The sequence below is a fragment of the Nerophis lumbriciformis genome, linkage group LG23 (genome assembly GCF_033978685.3).
Source record: "Nerophis lumbriciformis linkage group LG23, RoL_Nlum_v2.1, whole genome shotgun sequence".
Lineage (NCBI taxonomy): Eukaryota > Metazoa > Chordata > Actinopteri > Syngnathiformes > Syngnathidae > Nerophis > Nerophis lumbriciformis.
Window position 1 is genome coordinate 38,923,700 of NC_084570.2, and position 25,926 is coordinate 38,949,625.

At 35.1% G+C, this 25,926-nt stretch overlaps 1 protein-coding gene across 1 annotated transcript in view; it reads left to right on the forward strand.

The window, feature by feature from the left end:
* sgk2a (serum/glucocorticoid regulated kinase 2a) overlaps nucleotides 1–18,057 on the forward strand; it is a 35,436-nt gene extending 17,379 nt beyond the window's left edge. The window contains exons 5-13 of the mRNA XM_061985582.2: nucleotides 3,261–3,344; nucleotides 4,549–4,680; nucleotides 5,417–5,529; nucleotides 14,764–14,800; nucleotides 15,133–15,219; nucleotides 15,683–15,778; nucleotides 16,189–16,344; nucleotides 16,966–17,055; nucleotides 17,663–18,057. Of these exons, the coding sequence (XP_061841566.1) occupies nucleotides 3,261–3,344; nucleotides 4,549–4,680; nucleotides 5,417–5,529; nucleotides 14,764–14,800; nucleotides 15,133–15,219; nucleotides 15,683–15,778; nucleotides 16,189–16,344; nucleotides 16,966–17,055; nucleotides 17,663–17,818 (951 nt within the window). The 3' untranslated portion in view covers nucleotides 17,819–18,057. The remainder of the gene's footprint in view (nucleotides 1–3,260; nucleotides 3,345–4,548; nucleotides 4,681–5,416; nucleotides 5,530–14,763; nucleotides 14,801–15,132; nucleotides 15,220–15,682; nucleotides 15,779–16,188; nucleotides 16,345–16,965; nucleotides 17,056–17,662) is intronic.
* Nucleotides 18,058–25,926: the final 7,869 nt, after the last annotated feature.

Sequence of the window (25,926 nt, forward strand, 5' to 3'; positions counted from 1 at the left end):
TATTATTATATTATCGTGAATATTATTATATTTATCATCATGGTGATTATTATTATTATATTTATTATCATGGTGATTATTATTATTATTATATTTATTATCATGGTGAATATTATTATTATATTTATTATGGTGGTTATTATTATATTTATTGTGATTATTATTATCATTATTCTATTTATTATCATGGTCAATATTTTTATTCTATTTATTATCATGGTGATTATTGTTATATTTATTATGGTGATTATTATTATTTTATTATGGTGAATATTATTATAATATGTATTATCATGGTGAATATTATTACTATATTATCATGGTGATTATTATTATATTTAATATGGTGATTATTACTATTATTATATTATCATGGTGAATATTATTATTAGTATTATTATATTATCATGGTGAATATTATTATTAGTATTATTATATTATCATGGTGAATATTATTATCATTATATTATGATGGTGAATATTATTACATTTATTATCATGGTGATTATTATTATATTTATTATCATGGTGATTATTATTATTATTATATTTATTATCTTGGTGATTATTATTATATTATCATGGTGAATATTATTATTATATTTATTATCATGGTGAATATTATTATTATTATTATATTTATTATCATGGTGATTATTATTATATTTATTATCATGGTGAATATTATTATTATAGTTATTATCATGGTGATTATCATCATATTTATTATCATGGTGATTATTATTATATGTATTATCATGGTGATTATTATTATTATTATTATATTTATTATCATGGTCAATATTTTTTTCTATTATCATGGTGATTATTATTATATTTATTATTATAATATGTATTATCATGGTGAATATTATTATATTTATTATCATGGTGATTATTATTATATTTAATATGGTGATTATTATTATTGTTATATTATCATGGTGAATATTATTATTGTTATTAATTATCATGGTGAATACTATTAATATATTTATTATGGTTATTATTATTATTATATTTATTATCATGGTGATTATTATTATTATATTTATTATCATGGTGATTATTATTATTATATGTATTATAATATAATCATAGTGAATATTATTATTATATTTATCATCATGGTGATTATTATTATCATTTAAAAGGTTCATTTATAAGGAGGCATTCACTAAAAAGTACACATTTTGGTAACATTAGTTTACACATATTTATTTATTCTTTTAATAATTTTTGAAATATTGTATTACTTTTTACAACGCTAAGTAAATATTTATTAATATATGTTTATATATTAGTAACGTTATATGATACAAGCAAATATTTATTAATATATGTTTATATATAAGTAAGGTCTATTCAGGTGTACTGGAGAGGAGGCTACGCCGGATAGTCGAACCTCGGATTCAGGAGGAACAGTGTGGTTTTCGTCCTGGTCGTGGAACTGTGGACCAGCTCTATACTCTCGGCAGGGTCCTTGAGGGTGCATGGGAGTTTGCCCAACCAGTCTACATGTGCTTTGTGGACTTGGAGAAGGCATTCGACCGTGTACAAATGGTACATTTATCACCGATACCCCATACTCAGAGAGTATGGGGTATCGGACTGTCTTATTGTGGCAGTTCGCTCCCTGTATGATCAGTGCCAGAGCTTGGTCCGCATTGCCGGCAGTAAGTCGGACACGTTTCCAGTGAGGGTTGGACTCCGCCAAGGCTGCCCTTTGTCACCGATTCTGTTCATAACCTTTATGGACAGAATTTCTAGGCGCAGTCAGGGCGTTGAGGGGATCTGGTTTGGTGGCTGCAGGATTAGGTCTCTGCTATTTGCAGATGATGTGGTCCTGATGGCTTCTTCTGGCCAAGATCTTCAGCTCTCGCTGGATCGGTTCGCAGCCGAGTGTGAAGCGACTGGGATGGGAATCAGCACCTCCAAGTCCGAGTCCATGGTTCTCTCCCGGAAAAGGGTGGAGTGCCATCTCCGGGTTGGGGAGGAGATCTTGCCCCAAGTGGAGGAGTTCAAGTACCTCGGAGTCTTGTTCACGAGTTTGGGAAGAGTGGATCGTGAGATCGACAGGCGGATCGGTGCGGCATCTTCAGTAATGCGGACGCTGTATCGATCCGTTGTGGTGAAGAAGGAGCTGAGCCGGAAGGCAAAGCTCTCAATTTACCGGTCGATCTACGTTCCCATCCTCACCTATGGTCATGAGCTTTGGGTCATGACCGAAAGGACAAGATCACGGGTACAAGCGGCCGAAATGAGTTTCCTCCGCCGAGTGGCGGGGCTCTCCCTTAGAGATAGGGTGAGAAGCTCTGTCATTCGGGGGGAGCTCAAAGTAAAGCCGCTGCTCCTCCACATCGAGAGGAGCCAGATGAGGTGGTTCGGGCATCTGGTCAGAATGCCACCCGAACGCCTCCCTAGGAAGGTGTTTCGGGCACGTCCGACCGGTAGGAGGCCACGGGGAAGACCCAGGACACGCTGGGAAGACTATCTCTCCCGGCTGGCCTGGGAACGCCTCGGGATCCCCCGGGAGGAGCTGGACGAAGTGGCTGGGGAGAGGGAAGTCTGGGCTTCCCTGCTTAAGCTGCTGCCCCCGCGACCCGACCTCGGATAAGCGGAAGAAGATGGATGGATGGATGGATATATATAAAATATATGTTTAGATATAAATGATAAATGATAAATGGGTTGTATTTGTATAGCGCTTTTCTACCTTCAAGGTACTCAAAGCGCTTTGACACTAGTTCCACATTTACCCATTCACACACACATTCACACACTGATGGAGGGAGCTGCCATGCAAGGCGCTAACCAGCACCCATCAGGAGCAAGGGTGAAGTGTCTTGCTCAGGACACAACGGACATGACGAGGTTGGTACTAGGTGGGGATTGAACCAGGGACCCTCGGGTCGCGCACGGCCATTCTTCCACTGCGCCACGCCGTCCCTATATATATATATAAGCAAATATTTATGAATATATGTTTAAATATTAGTAACATTTTATAATGTATGTTGAGATATAAGCAAATGTTTATTAATATATGTTCAAATATTTATTAATATATGTTTATATATAAGTAACATTTTATAAGGTATGTTTAGATATCAGCAAATGTTTATTAATATATGTTTAAATATTTATTAATATATGTTCAGACATAAGTAAACATTTAAAAATGGTGAATAATGTCGGTGCCAGGCACTCTCTGCAGTTGAGTAGAAGTGGCAGCAGGAAGTAACAATGTGACATTTTAGGTGCTGCTCGCCAAATTAAAAGCCACCAAGAAGTTTTATGCTGTCAAAGTTCTGCAAAAGAAAGTCATCTTGAAGAAGAAGGAGGTGAGCTGATACTGATCCACATCACTGATATCAGCTCATACTGGTGGATGTCATCGATATCTGGCTCATACTGATCCCCATCACTGATATCAGCTAATACTGGTCGATATATCGATATCTGGCTCATACTAGTCGACATCACTGATATCAGAATACTAATCGATATGATCAATATGAAGCCCGTACAGATTGATATCATTGATATGAAGCTCATACTGATTGGTGTCACTGATATCAGCTCATATTGATTGATATCATCGATATCAGCTCATACTTATTGATATCATCAATATGAAGCCCATACTGATTGATATCATCAATATGAAGCCCATACTAATTGATATCATGATATCAGCTCATACTGATTGATATCATCAATATGAAGCCCATACTGATTGATATCATCAATATGAAGCTCATACTGATTTATATCATCAATATGAAGCTCATACTGATTAATATCATCATTATGAAGCTCATACTGATTGATATGATCGATATGAAGCTCATATTGATTGATGTCATCGATATTGTGCTCATACTGATTGATATCACTGATATCAGCTCATACTAAATGATATGATCGATATGAAGCTCATACTGATTGATATGATCGATATGAAGCTCATACTGATTGATATCATGGATATGAAGCTTAAACTGATGTCATCGATATGAAGCCCATATTGATTGATTTCATCGATATGAAGCTCATACTGATTGATATCATCGATTTGAAGCCCATACGGATTGATATCATTGATATAAAGCCCATACTGATTAATATCATCGATATGAAGCCCATACTGATTGATATCATCGACATGAAGCCCATACTGATTGATATCATCGATATGAAGCCCATACTGATTAATATCATCGACATGAAGCTCATACTGATTGATATCATCGATATGAAGCCCATACTGATTGATATCATCGATATGAAGCCCATACTGATTGATATCATCGATATGAAGCCCATATTGATTGATATCATCGATATGAAGCTCATACTGATTGATATCATCGATATGAAGCCCATACGGATTGATATCATTGATATGAAGCCCATACTGATTGATATCATCAATATGAAGCCCATACTGATTGATATCATCGATGTGAAGCCAATAATGATTGATAGATCAATATGGGGCCGATACAAAGTGTTATGGTATCATGATATGATGATGTGTGGCAGCAAAAGAACATCATGGCAGAAAGAAACGTGCTGCTGAAAAGTCTCCAGCATCCTTTCCTGGTGCGCCTGCATTATTCCTTCCAGACTACAGAGAAACTCTACTTTGTGTTGGATTATGTGAATGGAGGGGAGGTAAACATCTTTTTAATACAAGTAAACATTTATTCATATATTTTTGTCTACAAGTAAACATTTAATAATATATTTTTGTCTACAAGTAAACATTTAATAATATATTTTTGTCTACAAGTAAACATTTATAATATATTTGTGTCTACAAGCAAACATTTAGTAATATATTTTTGTATACAAGTAAACATTTATTAATATATTTTTGTCCACAAGTAAACATTTAATAATATATTTTTGTATACATTTAATAATATATTTTTGTATACATTTAATAATATATATTTTTAAACATTTATTAATATATTTTTGTCTACAAGTAAACATTTAATAAAACATTTTTTTAAACATTTAATAATATATTTTTGTATACATTTGATAATATATTTTTGTATACATTTATTAATATATTTTTGTATACAAGTAAACATTTAACATATTTTTGTATACATATTATGATATATTTTTGTATACATTTAATAATATATATTTTTAAACATTTATTAATATATTTTTGTCTACAAGTAAACATTTAATAATATATATTTTTAAACATTTATTAATATATTTTTGTCTACAAGTAAACATTTAATAATATATTTTTGTATACATTTGATAATATATTTTTGTCTACATGTAATATATTTTTGTCTACATTTAATATATTTTTGTCTACATTTAATAATATACAGTAGCAACTTTACAAGAGAAAAGAAGTCTCATGGGAATGTTTGTGCAGCTCTTCTTCCACCTGCAGAGAGAAAGATGCTTCACAGAACCTCGAGCCAGGTTCTACACGGCAGAAGTAGCTAGCGCCATCGGCTACCTGCACTCCCTCAACATCGTCTACAGGTTTTATGCATTCATAAACATCATCTACATCTTTTCATGCATTCATAAACATCATCTACATCTTTTCATGCATTCATTAACATCATCTACATCTTTTCATGCATTCATTAACATCATCTACATCTTTTTATGCATTCATAAACATCATCTACATCTTTTCATGCATTCATAAACATCATCTACATCTTTTCATGCATTCATTAACATCATCTACATCTTTTCATGCATTCATTAACATCATCTACATCTTTTTATGCATTCATAAACATCATCTACATCTTTTCATGCATTAGTAAACATCATCTACATCTTTTCATGCATTCATAAACATCATCTACATCTTTTCATGCATTCATTAACATCATCTACATCTTTTCATGCATTCATAAACATCATCTACATCTTTTCATGCATTAGTAAACATCATCTACATCTTTTCATGCATTAGTAAACATCATCTACATCTTTTTATGCATTCATAAACGTAATCTACATCTTTTCATGCATTCATAAACATCATCTACATCCTTTCATGCATTCGTAAACATCATCGACATCTTTTCATGCATTCATAAACATAATCTACATCTTTTTATGCATTCATAAACATCATCTACATCTTTTCATGCATTCATTAACATCATCTACATCTTTTTATGCATTCATAAACATCATCTACATCTTTTCATGCATTAGTAAACATCATCTACATCTTTTCATGCATTAGTAAACATCATCTACATCTTTTTATGCATTCATAAACGTAATCTACATCTTTTCATGCATTCATAAACATCATCTACATCCTTTCATGCATTCGTAAACATCATCGACATCTTTTCATGCATTCATAAACATAATCTACATCTTTTCATGCATTCATAAACATCATCTACATCTTTTTATGCATTCATAAATATCATCTACATCTTTTCATGCATTAATAAACGTAATCTAGATCTTTTAATGCATTCGTAAACATCATCTACATATGTTTATGCATTCATAAACATCATCTACATCTTTGTATGCATTCATACACATCATCTACATCTTTTTATGCATTCATAAACATAATATACATATTTTTATGCATTCATAAACATCAACATCTTTTCATGCATTCATAAACATCTACATCTTTTCATGCATTCATAAACATCTACATATTTTTATGCATTCATAAACATCATCTACATCTTTTCATGCATTCATGAACATTATGTACATATTTTCATGCATTCATATACATCATCTACATCTTTTTATGCATTCATAAACATCATCTACATCTTTTTATGATTTCATAAACATCATCTACGTCTTTTCATGCATTCATAAACATCATCTACATCTTTTTATGATTTCATAAACATCATCTACATCTTTTAATGCATTGATAAACATCTACATCTTTTTATGCATTCGTAAACATCATCTACATCTTTTCATGCATTCATAAACATCATCCACATCTTTTTATGATTTCATAAACATCATCGACATCTTTTCATGCATTCATAAACATAATCTACATCTTTTCATGCATTCATAAACATCATCTACATCTTTTTATGCATTCATAAATATCATCTACATCTTTTCATGCATTAATAAACGTAATCTAGATCTTTTAATGCATTCGTAAACATCATCTACATATGTTTATGCATTCATAAACATCATCTACATCTTTGTATGCATTCATACACATCATCTACATCTTTTTATGCATTCATAAACATAATATACATATTTTTATGCATTCATAAACATCAACATCTTTTCATGCATTCATAAACATCTACATCTTTTCATGCATTCATAAACATCTACATATTTTTATGCATTCATAAACATCATCTACATCTTTTCATGCATTCATGAACATTATGTACATATTTTCATGCATTCATATACATCATCTACATCTTTTTATGCATTCATAAACATCATCTACATCTTTTTATGATTTCATAAACATCATCTACGTCTTTTCATGCATTCATAAACATCATCTACATCTTTTTATGATTTCATAAACATCATCTACATCTTTTAATGCATTGATAAACATCATCTACATCTTTTTATGCATTCGTAAACATCATCTACATCTTTTCATGCATTCATAAACATCATCCACATCTTTTTATGATTTCATAAACATCATCTACATCTTTTCATGCATTCATAAACATCATCTACATTTTTTCATGCATTAGTAAACATCATCTACATTTTTTCATGCATTAGTAAACATCATCTACATCTTTTTATGCATTCATAAACATCATCTTTTCATGCATTCATAAACATCATCTACATATTTTTATGCATTCATAAACATCATCTACATCTTTTTATGCATTCATAAACATCATCAAAATCTTTTCATGCATTCATAAACATCATCTACATATTTTTATGCATTCATAAACATCATCTACATCTTTTTATGCATTCATAAACATCATCTACATCTTTTCATGCATTCATACACATCTACATATTTGTATGCGTTCATAAACATCATCTACATCTTTTCATGTATTCATATACATTATGTACATCTTTTCATGCATTCATAAACATCATCTACATATTTGTATGCGTTCATAAACATGTACATCTTTTCATGCATTCATAAACATGTACATCTTTTCATGCATTCATAAACATCATCTACATCTTTTTATGCATTGATAAACATCATCTGCATCTTTTTATGATTTCATAAACATCATCTACATCTTTTAATGCATTGATAAACATCATCTACATCTTTTTATGCATTCGTAAACATCATCTACATCTTTTCATGCATTCATAAACATCATCCACATCTTTTTATGCATTCATAAACATCATCAACATCTTTTCATGCATTCATAAACATCATCTACATCTTTTCATGCATTCATATACATAATCTACATCTTTTCATGCATTCATTAACATCATCTACATCTTTTCATGCATTCATTAACATCATCTACATTTTTTTATGCATTCATAAACATCTACATATTTTCATGCATTCATAAACATCATCTACATATTTGTCATGCATTCGTAAACGTCATCTACATCTCTTCATGCATTCGTAAACGTCATCTACATCTCTTCATGCATTCGTAAACATCTACATCCTTTCATGCATTCATAAACATAATCTACATCTTTTTATGCATTCATAAACATCTACATCTTGTTATGCATTCATAAACATCATCTACATCTTTTTATGCATTCATAAACATCATCTACATCGTTTTTTGCATTCATAAATATCATCTACATCTTTTCATGCATTAATAAACGTAATCTAGATCTTTTTATGCATTCGTAAACATCATCTACATATGTTTATGCATTCATAAACATCATCTACATCTTTTCAGGCATTCATAAACATCATCTACATCTTTTTATGCATTCATAAACATCATCTACATCTTTTTATGCATTCATAAACATAATATACATATTTTTATGCATTCATAAACATCAACATCTTTTCATGCATTCATAAACATCTACATATTTTTATGCATTCATAAACATCATCTACATCTTTTCATGCATTCATAAACATTATGTACATCTTTTCATGCATTCATAAACATCATCTACATCTTTTTATGATTTCATAAACATCATCTACATCTTTTCATGCATTCATAAACATCATCTACATATTTTTATGCATTCATAAACATCATCTACATCTTTTCATGCATTAGTAAACATCATCTACATCTTTTTATGCATTCATAAACATAATCTACATCTTTTCATGCATTCATAAACATCATCTACATCTTTGTATGCATTCGTAAACATCATCTACATCTTTTTATGCATTCATAAACATCATCTACATCTTTTTATGCATTCATAAACATGTACATCTTTTTATGCATTCATAAACATCATCTACATCTTTTTATGCATTCATAAACATCATCTACATCTTTTCATGCATTCATAAACATCATCTACATCTTTGTATGCATTCGTAAACATCATCTACATCTTTTTATGCATTCATAAACATGTACATCTTTTTATGCATTCATAAACATCATCTACATCTTTTTATGCATTCATAAACTTCATCAACATCTTTTCATGCATTCATAAACATAATCTACATATTTGTATGTGTTCATAAACATCATCTACATCTTTTCATGCATTCATAAACATTATGTACATCTTTTCATGCATTCATAAACATCTATATATTTTTATGCGTTCATAAACATCTACATCTTTTCATGCATTCATAAACATCATCTACATCTTTTTATGATTTCATAAACATCATCTACATCTTTTCATGCATTCATAAACATCATTTACATCTTTTTATGCATTCGTAAACATCATCTACATCTTTTCATGCATTAGTAAACATCATCTAAATCTTTTTATGCATTCATAAACATCCATCCATCCATCCATCCATTTGCTACCGCTTATTCCCTTTGGGGTCGCGGGGGGCGCTGGAGCCTATCTCAGCTACAATCGGGCGGAAGGCGGGGTACACCCTGGACAAGTCGCCACCTCATCGCAGGGCCAACACAGATAGACAGACAACATTCACACTCACATCCACACTCTAGGGCCAATTTAGTGTTGCCAATCAACTTATCCCCAGGTGCATGTCTTTGGAGGTGGGAGGAAGCCGGAGTACCCGGAGGGAACACACGCAGTCACGGGGAGGACATGCAAACTCCACACAGAAAGATCCCGAGCCCGGGATTGAACCCAAGACTACTCAGGACCTTCGTATTGTGAGGCAGATGCACTAACCCCTCTCCCACCGTGAAGCCCGCATTCATAAACATCATCTACATCAGTGGTTCTCAAACTTTTTTTGTCATCCCCCACTTTGGACAAGGGGGAGTTTTCAAGCCCCACCTGCCCCCATCGCCCCAACAGAGCGCTAATGCCAAGCTTTAACATTTTCAAATTTATTGAACATCAAGTTGTATACATTCGAACTCAATAACATAAAATAACATTAAGTTCAATAATAAATAAAATAACTGTGCAGCTGTGGTATAACTTGCATCAAGTTCAATAATAAATAAAATAACTTCCATCAAGTTCAATAATAAATAAAACAAAAGTGTTATAACTTGCATCAAGTTCAATAATAAATAAAACAAAAGTGTTATAACTTGCATCAAGTTCAATAATAAATCAAAAAAAGTGTTAACTTGCATCACGTTCAATAATGAATAAAAAAAACTGTTATAACTTGCATCAAGTTCAATAATAAATCAAAAAAAGTGTTATAACTTGCATCACGTTCAATAATAAATCAAAAAAGTGTTATAACTTGCATCAAGTTCAATAATAAATCAAATAAAAGTGTTATAACTTGCATCAAGTTCAATAATAAATCAAAAAAAGTGTTATAACTTGCATCAAGTTCAATAATAAATCAAAAAAGTGTTATAACTTGCATCAAGTTCAATAATAAATCAAAAAGTGTTATAACTTGCATCACGTTCAATAATAAATAAAAAAAAGTGTTATAACTTGCATCAAGTTCAATAATAAATCAAATAACTTGCATCAAGTTCAATAATAAATCAAAAAAAGTGTTATAACTTGCATCAAGTTCAATAATAAATAAAACAAAAGTGTTATAACTTGCATCAAGTTCAATAATAAAAAAAAAGTGTTATAACTTGCATCAAGTTCAATAATAAATCAAATAAAAGTGTTATAACTTGCATCAAGTTCAATAATAAATCAAATAACTTGCATCAAGTTCAATAATAAATCAAAGTCTTATAACTTGCATCAAGTTCAATAATAAATAAAACAAAAGTGTTATAACTTGCATCAAGTTCAATAATAAATCAAAAAAAGTGTTATAACTTGCATCAAGTTCAATAATAAATCAAAAAAAGTGTTATAACTTGCATCAAGTTCAATAATAAATAAAACAAAAGTGTTATAACTTGCATCAAGTTCAATAATAAATCAAAAAAAGTGTTATAACTTGCATCAAGTTCAATAATAAATCAAATAACTTGCATCAAGTTCAATAATAAATACAATAAAAGTGCCACTTTGCAATCTTTGCAAAAAAAAAAAGGAGGAGCTATGCATTTGGCAAGACAGGGCAAGTGACAGCACTTTCCCCCAGGAGAGCCACCTTGCTTCACTGTGAAACAGCACGGCTGTATGATCAGCTCCCATTTCCTCACACAGTGCAGAGAACAGTCGCACTTTCAGTGGTCGTGTTTTGATCAAATTTACCGCGCTCACAACATGTTAAAACCTCATTGAGTTCGGGGCTGAGCTGCCTTGACGCGAGTGCTTCCCAGTGAATGACACAGTGTGTGCCCGTCAGATTTTTGTTTCTCTGCAGGCGCTGGCTCTGGCTCGATGACCTTTGAGGTGCGAGTCACAAATGTATATATTTGTGTAATTGTGATCCACACATTAGCCTGCTACCCATCCGCGCGAAAGTTTGTTCCGCTTAGCCCCGCCCCCATTAGTTACTGTTTCTATGTCTGTCAAACTTTCGCTCGTACCGAGAAATATAAAGCCTACAGTAAAAATAAGTACCGGTAATTTCCATTTATTTATATAGCGGATTTCACAGACAGAATCACAAAGTGATTTACAGTGTGTATAGAAAATGAAAGCATAGTAAAAAAAATAATCTAAGAATATAATAATTTAAAAAAAAAAATGTAAGTGAAATTTCCTCCCGTTCCTCGCGCCCCACCTGTCATGTCTCTATTCCCCACCAGTGGGGCGCGCCCCACACTTTGAGAAACGCTGATCTACATATTTGTATGCATTCGTAAACATCATCATCTTTTTATGCATTCATTAACATCATCAACATCTTTTCATGCATTCATAAACATCATCTACATATTTTTATGCATTCATAAACATCATCTACATCTTTTTATGCATTCATAAACGTCATCTACATTTTTTCATGCATTCATGCACATCTACATATTTGTATGCATTCATAAACATCATCTACATCTTTTCATGCATTCATAAACATTATGTACATCTTTTCATGCATTCATAAACATCATCTACATATTTGTATGCGTTCATAAACATCTACATCTTTTCATGCATTCATAAACATGTTCATCTTTTCATGCATTCATAAACATCATCTACATCTTTTTATGTATTCATAAACATCATCTACATCTTTTTATGCATTCGTAAACATCATCTACATCTTTTCATGCATTAGTAAACATCATCTACATCATTTTATGCATTCATAAACATCATCTACATCTTTTTATGCATTCATAAACATCATCTACATCTTTTATGCATTCATAAACATCATCTACATATTTTTATGCATTCATAAACATCATCTACATCTTTTTATGCATTCATAAACATCATCATCTTTTCATGCATTCATAAACATCATCTACATATTTTTATGCATTCATAAACATCATCTACATCTTTTTATGCATTCATAAACATCATCTACATCTTTTCATGCATTCATAAACATCTACATATTTTCATGCATTCGTAAACATCATCTACAACTTTTCATGCATTCGTAAACATCATCTACATCTTTTTATGATTTCATAAACATCATCTACATCTTTTCATGCATTCATAAACATCATCTACATCTTTTTATGCATTCGTAAACATCATCTACATCTTTTCATGCATTAGTAAACATCTACATCTTTTTATGCATTCATAAACATCATCTACATCTTTTTATGCATTCATAAACATCATCTACATATTTTTATACATTCATAAACATCATCAACATCTTTTCATGCATTCATAAACATCATCTACAAATGTTTATGCATTCATAAACATCATCTACATCTTTTTATGCATTCATAAACATCAACATCTTTTCATGCATTCATAAACATCATCTACATATTTTTATGCATTCATAAACATAATCTACATCTTTTTATGCATTCATAAACATAATCTACATATTTTCATGCATTCATAAACATCTACATATTTTCATGCATTCGTAAACATCATCTACAACTTTTCATGCATTCGTAAACATCATCTATATCTTTTCATGCATTAGTAAACATCATCTACATCTTTTTATGCATTCGTAAACGTCATCTACATCTTTTTATGCATTCATAAACATCATCTACATCTTTTTATGCATTCATAAACATCATCTACATATTTTTATACATTCATAAACATCATCTACATCTTTTTATGCATTCATAAACATCATCTACATATTTTTATACATTCATAAACATCATCAACATCTTTTCATGCATTCATAAACATCATCTACAAATGTTTATGCATTCATAAACATCTACATCTTTTTATGCATTCATAAACATCAACATCTTTTCATGCATTCATAAACATCATCTACATATTTTTATGCATTCATAAACATAATCTACATCTTTTTATGCATTCATAAACATAATCTACATATTTTCATGCATTCATAAACATCTACATATTTTCATGCATTCGTAAACATCATCTACAACTTTTCATGCATTCGTAAACATCATCTATATCTTTTCATGCATTAGTAAACATCATCTACATCTTTTTATGCATTCGTAAACATCATCTACATCTTTTTATGCATTCATAAACATCATCTACATCTTTTTATGCATTCATAAACATCATCTACATATTTTTATACATTCATAAACATCATCTACATCTTTTTATGCATTCATAAACATCATCTACATATTTTTATACATTCATAAACATCATCTACATATTTTCATGCATTCATATCATCTACTTCTTTTGATGCATCTTTGACTGCAGCAACAACATTCTTCATGTAATAATAATAATAATAATAATAAAACAATCAAATACATATTGTAAAGCATCTTAATGCATTCACCATTCTCACTATTTTTTTAAAGGCATATTTCACGTTGACATAATAATAATAACTTGTTCACAATGATGAATAACAACAAATATGTAATTCACTTACTCACCACTTGTGGCAGTGATGCTTCAGTCTGGCGACGATCAGAAGAAGTCTTTTTCTAACCTAATTATGAAATATGATTCAAGAGTAAGATTACTTATTGATTGAGATATTTTTAAATTAGAGAGGATGAAAAAGGTGACAATTTGTGTTTTTTATTGTCTAATAATAACTTTATGAATGGGTGATATTTGGGTTCCTTTCAGGGACCTGAAGCCAGAAAATATCCTCTTGGACGCCCAGGTGATTATGATCATATTTCTATGAATACTTGAATAGATGTAGAAAAATAAGGTGGTGATTATGATAAGTTTTTTATGAATACATTAATAGTTGAGGATAAAGAGGATGGTAAATATGATCATATTTTTATTAATATAACTACATTAGTAGTTGAAGATAAAAAAGGTGGTGATTATGATCATATTTCTATGAATACATTAGTAGTTGAAGATAAAGAAGGTGGTGCTTATGATCATTGTCTATGAAAACATGAGTATTTGAAGATAAAGAAGGTGGTGATTATGATCGGATGTCTATGGATACATGAATAGATAAAGAGGTGATGTTTACAGGGTCATGTGGTGCTGACAGACTTTGGTCTCTGCAAAGAAGGGGTGGAGCCTGAAGGAACAACTTCCACCTTCTGTGGGACACCAGAAGTAAGGACAGGAATACATCAATCACTATACAGTATATATAAACACATTTTATATATATATATATATATATAGTCAAGGTTTCTGTGGTTAATCGGTTATACAGTGCTCAATACCGGGGTAGAGTGGAATATACGTTAGGTCAGGAAAAACACAGAGGCTATATCATCCCTACAAGCTTTTCCCTTTTATAAAATCAGGGAAACCTGCAAAACAGGCTTGTAGGTATGATATAGCCTCTGTGTTTTTTCCTGACCTAACGTGTATATGTATATGTATAAATGTGTGTGTGTGTGTGTGTGTGTGTGTGTGTGTGTGTGTGTGTGTGTGTGTGTGTGTGTGTGTGTGTGTGTGTGTGTGTGTGTGTGTGTGTGTGTGTGTGTGTGTGTGTGTTTATATATATACACCGTACTATACAATCAAAATACATGAATTAATTAGTATTATTATTTTTTGTTGTTTGAAGTATTTGGCGCCAGAAATTCTTCGCAAAGAAGCGTATGACAGAACAGTAGACTGGTGGTGTTTGGGAGCTGTTCTGTACGAGATGATCTACAGTCTGGTAATATTATTATTATTATTATTGTTGATATTATTATTATTATTATTGTTGTTAGACTTAGACTTAGACAAACTTTATTGATCCACATTTTTATTGTTATTATTATAATTACTTTTGTTATTATTGGTATTATTATTATTATTGTTATCATCATTGTTGTTGTTGTTATTGTTATTATAATTGTTACTGTTATTATTATTGTTATTATTATTGTTGTTGTTATTATAAATATTATAATTATTATGATCAATAACAGACTCGGGGGCTGCACTGCATATATATATATATATATATATATATATTTATACCTATATATATATATATATATATAGACTAGTGTTTTACAGTCAGGAGGAGAGTGTTCCTGTCACATAGAGGATCTTTGACTGGTAACATGTTTGGGGGGTCAGCCTCCCTTCTACAGCCGAGACGTGGGTGAGATGTACGACGCCATCCTGCACAAGACTCTTGTACTTCCTGCAGGAAAGTCTGAGGCCGTGTGCTCGCTGCTGAAGGCGCTTCTGCACAAGGACCCGCACAGACGACTGGGAGCTATCGCTGACTTTGTAAGTTCCAGTAATTGTCCTCTACTTTGTAAGTTCCAGTAAATGTCCTCTACTTTGTAAGTTCCAGTAAATGTCCTCTACTTTGTAAGTTCCAGTAAATGTCCTCTACTTTGTAAGTTCCACTAAATGTCCTCTACTTTGTAAGTTCCAGTAAATGTCCTCTACTTTGTAAATTCCAGTAATTGTCCTCTACTTTGTAAATTCCACTAATTGTCCTCTACTTTGTAAGTTCCACTAAATGTCCTCTACTTTGTAAGTTCCAGTAATTGTCCTCTACTTTGTCATTTCCAGTAATTGTCCTCTACTTTGTCATTTCCAGTAATTGTCCTCTACTTTGTAAGTTCCACTAAATGTCCTCTACTTTGTAAGTTCCAGTAATTGTCCTCTACTTTGTCATTTCCAGTAATTGTCCTCTACTTTGTAAGTTCCACTAAATGTTCTCTACTTTGTAAGTTCCAGTAAATGTCCTCTACTATGTAAGTTCCAGTAATTGTCCTCTACTTTGTAATTTCCAGTAATTGTCTTCTACTTTGTAAGTTCCACTAAATGTCCTCTACTTTGTAAGTTCCAGTAATTGTCCTCTACTTTGTACGTTCCAGTAATTGTTCTCTACTGTCACAGCTGGAAGTCAAGAATCATCCTTTCTTCTCTGCCATCAACTGGGATGACATTTTCCACAAGAGAATTCCTCCGCCTTACAACCCCAACGTGGTGAAGATCTACTTTTTATTACCACTCCCTTATATTTACTCTAATATATTTAGTGTAATATTGATTATATATTTACTCTAATAATAATGATATATTTAGTGTAATAATAATGATATATTTAGTGTAATATTTATTATATATTTAGTGTAATAATAATGATATATTTAGTGTAATATTGATTATATATTTAGTGTAATAATAATGATATATTTAGTGTAATAATAATGATATATTTAGTGTAATATTGGTTATATATTTAGTGTATTAATAATGATATATTTAGTGTAATATTGATTATATTTTTAGTGAAATAATAATTATATATTTAGTGTAATATTGATTATATTTTTAGTGTAATAATATTGATATGTTTAGTGTAATATTGATTATATATTTAGTGTAATAATGATATATTTAGTGTAATAATGATATATTTAGTGTAATATTGATTATATATTTACTCTAATAACGATGATATATTTAGTGTAATATTGATTATATATTTACTCTAATAACGATGATATATTTAGTGTAATAATATTGATATATTTAGTGTAATAATAGTGCTATATTTAGCATAATAATGCTACATTCATGTGTGTGGTAGCGAGGACCAGCAGATACGCAGCACATTGATCCAGAGTTCACCAGAGAAAATGTGTCTAACTCTGTGAGTCGCACGCCAGAATTCAACGCAAGCTTCAACGCCAACAACGCCTTCAAGGGCTTCTCTTACGTGGCCAACGAGGAGAACTTCCTGTGACCATCTGCTCTACTTCCTCTTCTATACTTCACTATCTAACTCAGGCCCGGCCCTATGGTTAACAAAGTACATACAGGTTTCCACCACTGGTGGCAGCAATGACAACATCCAACACAGAAGACGTCTGGAGCCAAAGTTTGTTAAGCGCAAAAATGATGACAAAAGTGTTAAAACTTTATTTGTACTCTCTTTGTACTTATATGTTAATGACAGTTGATTTAATAAACATATTCATTGTTGTTTAGTTCATTCATTTCAGCACAATATGATTATATTTATTTTGCACAAAATGATTATATTTATTTTCCACAACATGATTATATTTATTTGAATCACGTATTAAAAAGTCTCTTCTTCTGCAGAAAAGTTGTTTTTCTAATCAGCCTGACCTAAGACTCAGGTTTATGTCTTCAATAAAGAATCATCTTTGGGATGAACACATGATTTCATATCATTTGACTAGCTTTATACTGTAAGTGGGTTATAATATATATATACATATATATATATACATACACATATACATATACATATATACATACACATACATGATTATCTTACATCCGGAGATGCTTTCCTCTTCATTCACCTTAGGTGAATGGAGCCTTGGCCAAGAGGACTTGATATCATCAGATGGTATCCAGCGGTCATTGAGTGTTTCGACCCTGAACCATAACACCCTACCGCTGGTGGGCCGGCAGTGGTGGCCAAGTCACTGCCTATCTCCTCCTCCTGGCTTCCAGCTCATCTCGTCTCTCCTGCTCCATAACCAGCAAGAGGCTCTCTCTGCTGCCTCCCCCATCCTGCGAGCTGCTGTCTTTCTCTCCTTCCCTGTTATTCCCAAGGCTGTGAGCATTCTCCATACCGACTGGGCAGGGAATCCTCTGCAGCCGACCTCGACCGGGAACAGCCATGCCTGCCATCCTTTTCCCCTGCAGTCATTCAAAAGGTCCTGGTATTTGGCACTTTTCCTTTCGTAGGCTTGGTCGCACCCTTCTTCCCATGGGACTGTGAGTTCTATGAGAATGATCTTCTTTGCCTCTTCAGACCACAGCACCACATCCGGTCTCAGGGTTGTCTGGACAACCTGGGGGAACTGCAGCCTTCCTCCCAGGTCTACCTTGTATATATATATATGAAAATGTAACTGACCCGAGTGGTGGGATATTAAAATCTAATAAAATTTTGTTAAAAACCAATATAAATATTAATGTAACCGAGCGTTCTGGGTTCGCATATTCCATGTACTGATACAATATAATAATAAAATAATAAATGGGAGTCATGAGAGCAGGTCCGGTCTCCACCACTTCTTTAATGTCATCTCTACACTTATAGACCTCTTACGTCACAGCCCTACGGCAACTCTGGAGGGATAAAACTCCTTCTCCTTACCTAACACTCCGGTAACTTGGGACACCCTGAACTGTTTGTTACATACGTCCCCCCCTCAATTAGAAACGTCCCCGTTTCGTCACAAACAAAATAGGTAACAAACAAGGGGAAATAGAGCAGAGAAGAAAAAAAAAACTTCACAATCTTAATGCACACAACAAATCAACAATATTTTAACTGATCCACACAGTATTACATAGGCTAGCACACTGGCCCCTCAAAACATGCAAAAACTTGCAGATGCGAAGGAGGTCGCTCCAATCGCCCCTTGCGAGATAGTTCAATTGTGCGCAGGAGGTCGCCCCAGTCAACCCCTGCGAGATAGTCCGATTGTGACGCGCCATCATGCCCTCAGACTTGGGGTTATAGGCAGTGAAGGAATCAATAAAGTACAATCTAGTGGTGCTGGCAGAGTCCCTGGAAGGGGGAAACCACCCTGGGACCCCCCCCATGGGACTTACGGGCCACTCCAGAATGTCCATGACCACCCTCCTGAGGGGCCGACAAACCTGGGACCACCCCATGGTAACTTCTGGGCCACTCCAAAATGTCCATGGTTACCCTCTGGAAGGACGGCAACAATTCTGGGACCCGCCCACGGAGACTTATGGGCAACTCCAGAATGTCCATGGCCACCCTCTGGAGGGGGCGACAAATCTGGGACCCACCCACGGGGACCCCAAGGGACTGGCGGGCCCGACACGCTCCGCACTGCTCACACCACAATCGGATGTCCTTCAGCATGAAGGGCCAGTAGTAAGATTGCCAAGAACGCCTCCGTAACCAGCCGGCTAACGTCCATAGCAAACATCCCCAAGTTCTCCCCCGGAGAACGCACACGCACCGATAGGCTGGCCCCAAAGCGGTCCACCAATTGTCTCTGTCCAGCTGAGAAACTCCGGCTCCTGTCGCCGGTGAAGGGAGCGGCCAAGTCCATTCCCGACACTCACGCCGTGTGAGTGTCCGTCAAACAGCGCCCCGCCGGGCTTAAAAGGGTCCTCGTCACCACACCACGTGTCCGCAAAATAGCCAGGAAGCTTAGCAGCTAACTGGAAACTCACGAGTCCCGTGAAACACTTTCATCTTTTTTTTTTCTTTTTTTTTAACACAGCGGTTAAAATCCCACCGCTGCCACCAATGTAGTCGAGCGTTCTGGGTTCGCATATTCCATGTACTGATGCAATATAATAATAAAATAATAAATGGGAGTCATGAGAGCAGGTCCGGTCTCCACCACTTCTTTAATGTCATCTCTACACTTATAGACCTCTTACGTCACAGCCCTACGGCAACTCTGGAGGGATAAAACTCCTTCTCCTTACCTAACACTCCGGTAACTTGGGACACCCTGAACTGTTTGTTACATTAAGAACCCAATGCAGAGAGCAACCGTCCCAAAATAAGGAAAGATAATGATGCTGATTTACAATTTATTACAATATAGATTAAAACCGTCCAGTTGTCAATATTAAAAATACCAATTGGTAACCAATATTATGGTGAGGGTACAGCCGCGACAGGCGTAGTGGGTCAGCGTCCTAGCTCCACCCACTTCCACGACATCCTCCTGCACACAGAATTAAAACGGAGGCAGGCCACGGGGATAAAATCTTCTAAAACTACGGAGACGCTCTCCGGGCTGACGCCACACTTACACGCAAGGCAGGGTTTCCCCTACCCCTGCTGTAGTTCCGCGTAGGAGTATTGGGTACGCCCACCCTCCTCGCCAGTCTCCGGTCACTCGCGGGACCTACCTGGCCGTACTTGTCCCGGCTCGCTCCGCCTCTTGGTCTCTCCCGGGGGTCACCGCAGGTCTCCAGGTCCCGATCGCTCCTGCTCACAGAACCACACAGCCAGCGCACGACGCACGAGCCGCAAGCCCACAGCCCAAGGCAGTTGAATACCCCCACAAATCCACAAGGCACGACACATACTTTGGAGGCAGAGTTTCCTCTGCCCTTGCGTGTTGTGGGATTCTGGGGGTTCGCTCCGGTAGCCTGCGGGTCTGCTGGGTAGTCCTGGGGATTCCTTCCCAACCTTGTCAAGCCTGTCGATACCGGAAAACGCACCCCTGCCATAATATGCACCCCCTGACGCGGGAGCGCGCTTACGTCACTCGGTTGCGTCACTCGTCTCGAAAAGTATATCTAAACTCGGCTGTTGGCTGAAATCGCCTCTTTTAAATCGCCTCTTTCGGCATAAAAAGTACATAAAGTGAAATTGTTAAGATTGTGTGTATCTGCGCTCTTGCTCTGTTTGGCTTTGTTGTAGAGGTTGGCTGTTATAGCGCATGTTCCCCACTTGGGGCGCTCTGGAGCTGGTGTTGTGTGTTGTATGTTCAAGAAGAAGAAGAAAGAATAAAGTCTCCTCGTGTGAGAGGACGTTGATCAGACTCGATGAAAGTGTCATTCTTGTGCACGCATAAAGAACTCCACGAAGCTCAAGCACCTTAACAGGTTATGGTGCCCAGGAACCCCAGAGATTCCAGCCAACTCAAGCAAACAAGGCCAGGTAGCGTTGAGTCGACGCACGGACAGAGAAGCCAAGCAAGTTTGCAGGTGTGGACTTGAGCTAACAGAGGAGAACTGCTTGACCAAGGATAAAGGTATTGCAAACGTGAAGTATTACACGGAGCATAAAAGTGACTTTAGCCAATAAAGTAGCGTGTACCCTCGAAGAAGAAGTAACCGCGGTAAAGTTTGAGCTAATTAGCATAGCATAGCGCTAAAGTGCGGAGCTTAAACAAATATGGCGGCTTGTACTACTGGAGCAGTATCCCCGCAACTGTACTTTGATGGATCCGAAAGCAAGTATGACCTTTGGGAAGCAAGATTTTTGGGACACTTACATATTTTAAAGTTGAAAGACACTGTTCTAAATGAACCAGTAGGAGAAGAGCAAGCAGCAGCGGACAGAATAAAGAATCCAGACTGCTATGCAGAGCTCATCAGGTTGATCGATGATAAAAGCTTGTCTTTAATAAGACATGATGCTGCATACGATGGCAGGAAAGCACTGAAAATACTGAGGGACCATTACTCAGGAAAAAGCAAGCCACGAATAATCAACCTGTACACGTCCTTGACAAAACTACGGAACGCAGACAGAGAGTCAACTACGGACTACATCATCAGAGCAGAAAACCTGATTACAGCACTTCGTGATGCCGGTGAGACTCTCAGTGATAGTCTGATCATAGCCATGATTCTTGGAGGCCTACCTGACTCTTACAAGCCATTAGCTGTACATGTAACGCAAAATGAAGACAATGTGACATTTACAGATTTCAAAAGAAGATTACGTATTTACGAAGAGTCAGAGAAAATTAGTACTGCTGAGCCAACAGACAATGTGATGAAAACGTTCACAAAACAGGATAGAAATATCCAGAAGAAGTACACCAGCAGCACTAAAAGTAGAAGTGAAGATGGAGATCTGACATGTTTCAAATGTGGATTAAAAGGACACAAAGCAAGAATGTGTATCCGAAAAGTGTGGTGCAACTTTTGTAAGAGCAACACACACCAAGAAACCATATGCAAAAAGAAAGATAAACGAGACAATGTCAGAAAGTTTACGGATGAACAATCCAATGATTACCTCTTCAAAGCAGCACAAGAAGAAAGTGAGTCAGCACCCAAAATAAAGATGAAAGGCATTATGGTGGATGCAGGAGCGACATCCCACATTGTAAATGATGTAAATAACTTTACAAGCTTTGACAACACTTTTCAACCAGAGACTCATTCAGTGGAACTAGCTGATGGGACAAGATGCAGTGGAATGGCCCAAGGAAGAGGAACAGCAACGATACATCTAGTGGACAGCGATGGACGACAGCACAGGGCACAACTACGAAATGCTCTGTACATGCCCTCATATCCCCACAACATCTTTTCAGTGGCAAGAGCAGCCGACGGAGGAGCAATCATAACTTTCAAGAAAGGAGAGAGCCACATGATCACTAAAGATGGTAACAGATTTAACATAAACGAAAATGAGAAGCTATATTATCTACCAACTGTTGATGCAAATGAAGATCAGTGTAAAGTTTGTCATGACGTACAAACATGGCACGAGATTCTAGAGCACTGCAACTATGATGATGTAATCAAACTCCAAACTGTGGTCAAAGGTATGGTAATTAAGGGAAATGTTGTTAAGCCAAATCAGATGTGTGAAATATGTACAAAAGGCAAGTTTACCCAAACGAGAAATAGGGAGCTAGATGCTAAAGCAAATAAACCCCTGGAGTTAATCCATACAGACCTAGCAGGGCCAATGAAAACTGAAAGCATAGAAGGACACAAATACGCACAATGTTTCACAGATGACTATTCAGGTGCTGTATTAGTATATTTCCTTAAGTCAAAAAGTGATGCAGTTGCTGCAACAGAAAAGTTCTTAGCAGATGTAGCACCCTATGGAGATGTGAAGTGTATACGTTCAGACAACGGCACTGAGTTTACAAACAGAGAGTTCCAAATGTTACTAACAAAGAACAAAATAAGACATGAGACGTCAGCGCCTTATTCGCCACACCAAAATGGCACAGCAGAGAGAGAATGGCGAACACTGTTTGACATGGCTAGATGCTTACTGATAGAAAGCAAACTACCAAACTATTTGTGGAACTATGCCATTCAAACAGCAGCTCATGTTAGAAACAGGTGTTACAATAGACGGACAAAGAAAACAGCATATGAGTTACTTACAGGAAAAGTACCAAATGTGTCACAAATGCAAAAGTTTGGGTCTATATGTTTTAGTTACAAACAAGAAAAAGGAAAACTAGACTCCAAAAGTGAGCAGGGCATTTTCATAGGATATGATAAAAACAGCCCAGCCTTCCTTGTATATTATCCAGAAATGGAAAAGGTCCAAAAGATCAGACTGGTGAGATTCGCAACCAAAACAAGTGTAGAGAGAGAGACACAAACTTTGGAGCCATACGCAGGACATGACATTGGCAACAGAGACAATGCAGTCTGTGACAGTGACCAGAAGGATGAGGACAGAGTTCAACCTGAAAACAGAACTGAGGATTTAAATGAGCAGGAAGATGTGGAACAGTCAGCGGTAAATGCCGAAACAGAAATCAGAAAGAATCCATTCAGGATAAAACAAAAGCCAGTTTATTTACAAGAGACTGATGATTCATTGGACAGATTACAAACATGCGTTGATTTCTGTTATCGAGCAGTTTGTGACATTCCAGAAACTTATCAGGAAGCCGTGTTATCATCCAAGTCAATGCACTGGAAAAACGCCATGGATGAGGAGATGAACTCACTAGTGGAAAATGACACATTCCAGTTGACTGACTTACCACCAGGTAAGCGAGCTTTAAAAGCAAAGTGGGTTTATGCACTCAAAACAGACACAGATGGATCTAATAAATATAAGGCGAGATTTGTTGCCAAAGGATACGACCAGAAAGTAGGAACTGATTACGAAGAGACGTTTTCACCGACAGCTGACATGTTAAGTGTAAGAATTCTCATGCAGAAGGCGGCACAGGAGGACCTAATCTTACATCAGATGGACGTGAAGACCGCGTATCTGCACGCACCCATAGACTGTGAAATCTATTTAGAACAACCACAAGGATACGAGAAAAACTCTAACACTGGTGAAAAACTGGTATGTAAACTGAACAAATCATTGTATGGACTCAAACAGTCGGGCAGAAACTGGAATACAGTGTTACACACCCATTTATGTGAAAATGACTTTGTGCAAAATGAAGCAGATCATTGTGTGTACACAAGAGAAACATATGGTCAAAAGGTAATACTTATTATTTGGGTAGATTACCTTATTTTAGCTGCTTCAAGTGAAAAATCAATGCAGGATGTAAAAAGAATGTTAACTCAGAGATTCAAAATGAAGGATTTGGGAATCCTAAAACATTTCTTAGGAATAGACTTTGAACAAACAAATGGACTAGTCAAAATGTCACAAGAGAGATATGTGAAAAAGGTTTTACAAAGGTTTGATATGGAAAATTGTAAACCAAGAGAAACTCCTTGTGAACCAAAACTTGATTACGCAGAAAATGCTGAAAAGTTGAAACAACCAAGACAGTACAGAGAAGCAGTGGGAAGTTTAATTTATTTATCAACATGCACTCGACCTGACATAAGCTTTGTTGTGAGTAAACTATCTCAATACTTTAATGAACCTACTATGGAACATTGGAATACAGTGAAACATGTATTCAGATACCTAAAAGGTACATCAGAACAATGACTTAACTTCATGAAGAATGTAACTGAAAGACTCGGTCTGACAGTTTACTGTGATGCAAGTTGGGCATCAAATGAAACAGACAGACGTAGCACATCAGGCTATTGTGCAACTTTGTGTGAAGACAGTTCATTCATTTCATGGAACATGTTCTTAAAATATTGTTTACAAATTGATTTAACACAGTGAGCTAATAGCGAGTGGGGGTGTTAAGATTGTGTGTATCTGCGCTCTTGCTCTGTTTGGCTTTGTTGTAGAGGTTGGCTGTTATAGCGCATGTTCCCCACTTGGGGCGCTCTGGAGCTGGTGTTGTGTGTTGTATGTTCAAGAAGAAGAAGAAAGAATAAAGTCTCCTCGTGTGAGAGGACGTTGATCAGACTCGATGAAAGTGTCATTCCTGTGCACGCATAAAGAACTCCACGAAGCTCAAACACCTTAACAGAAATAATCCAAGTTTTCTTTAC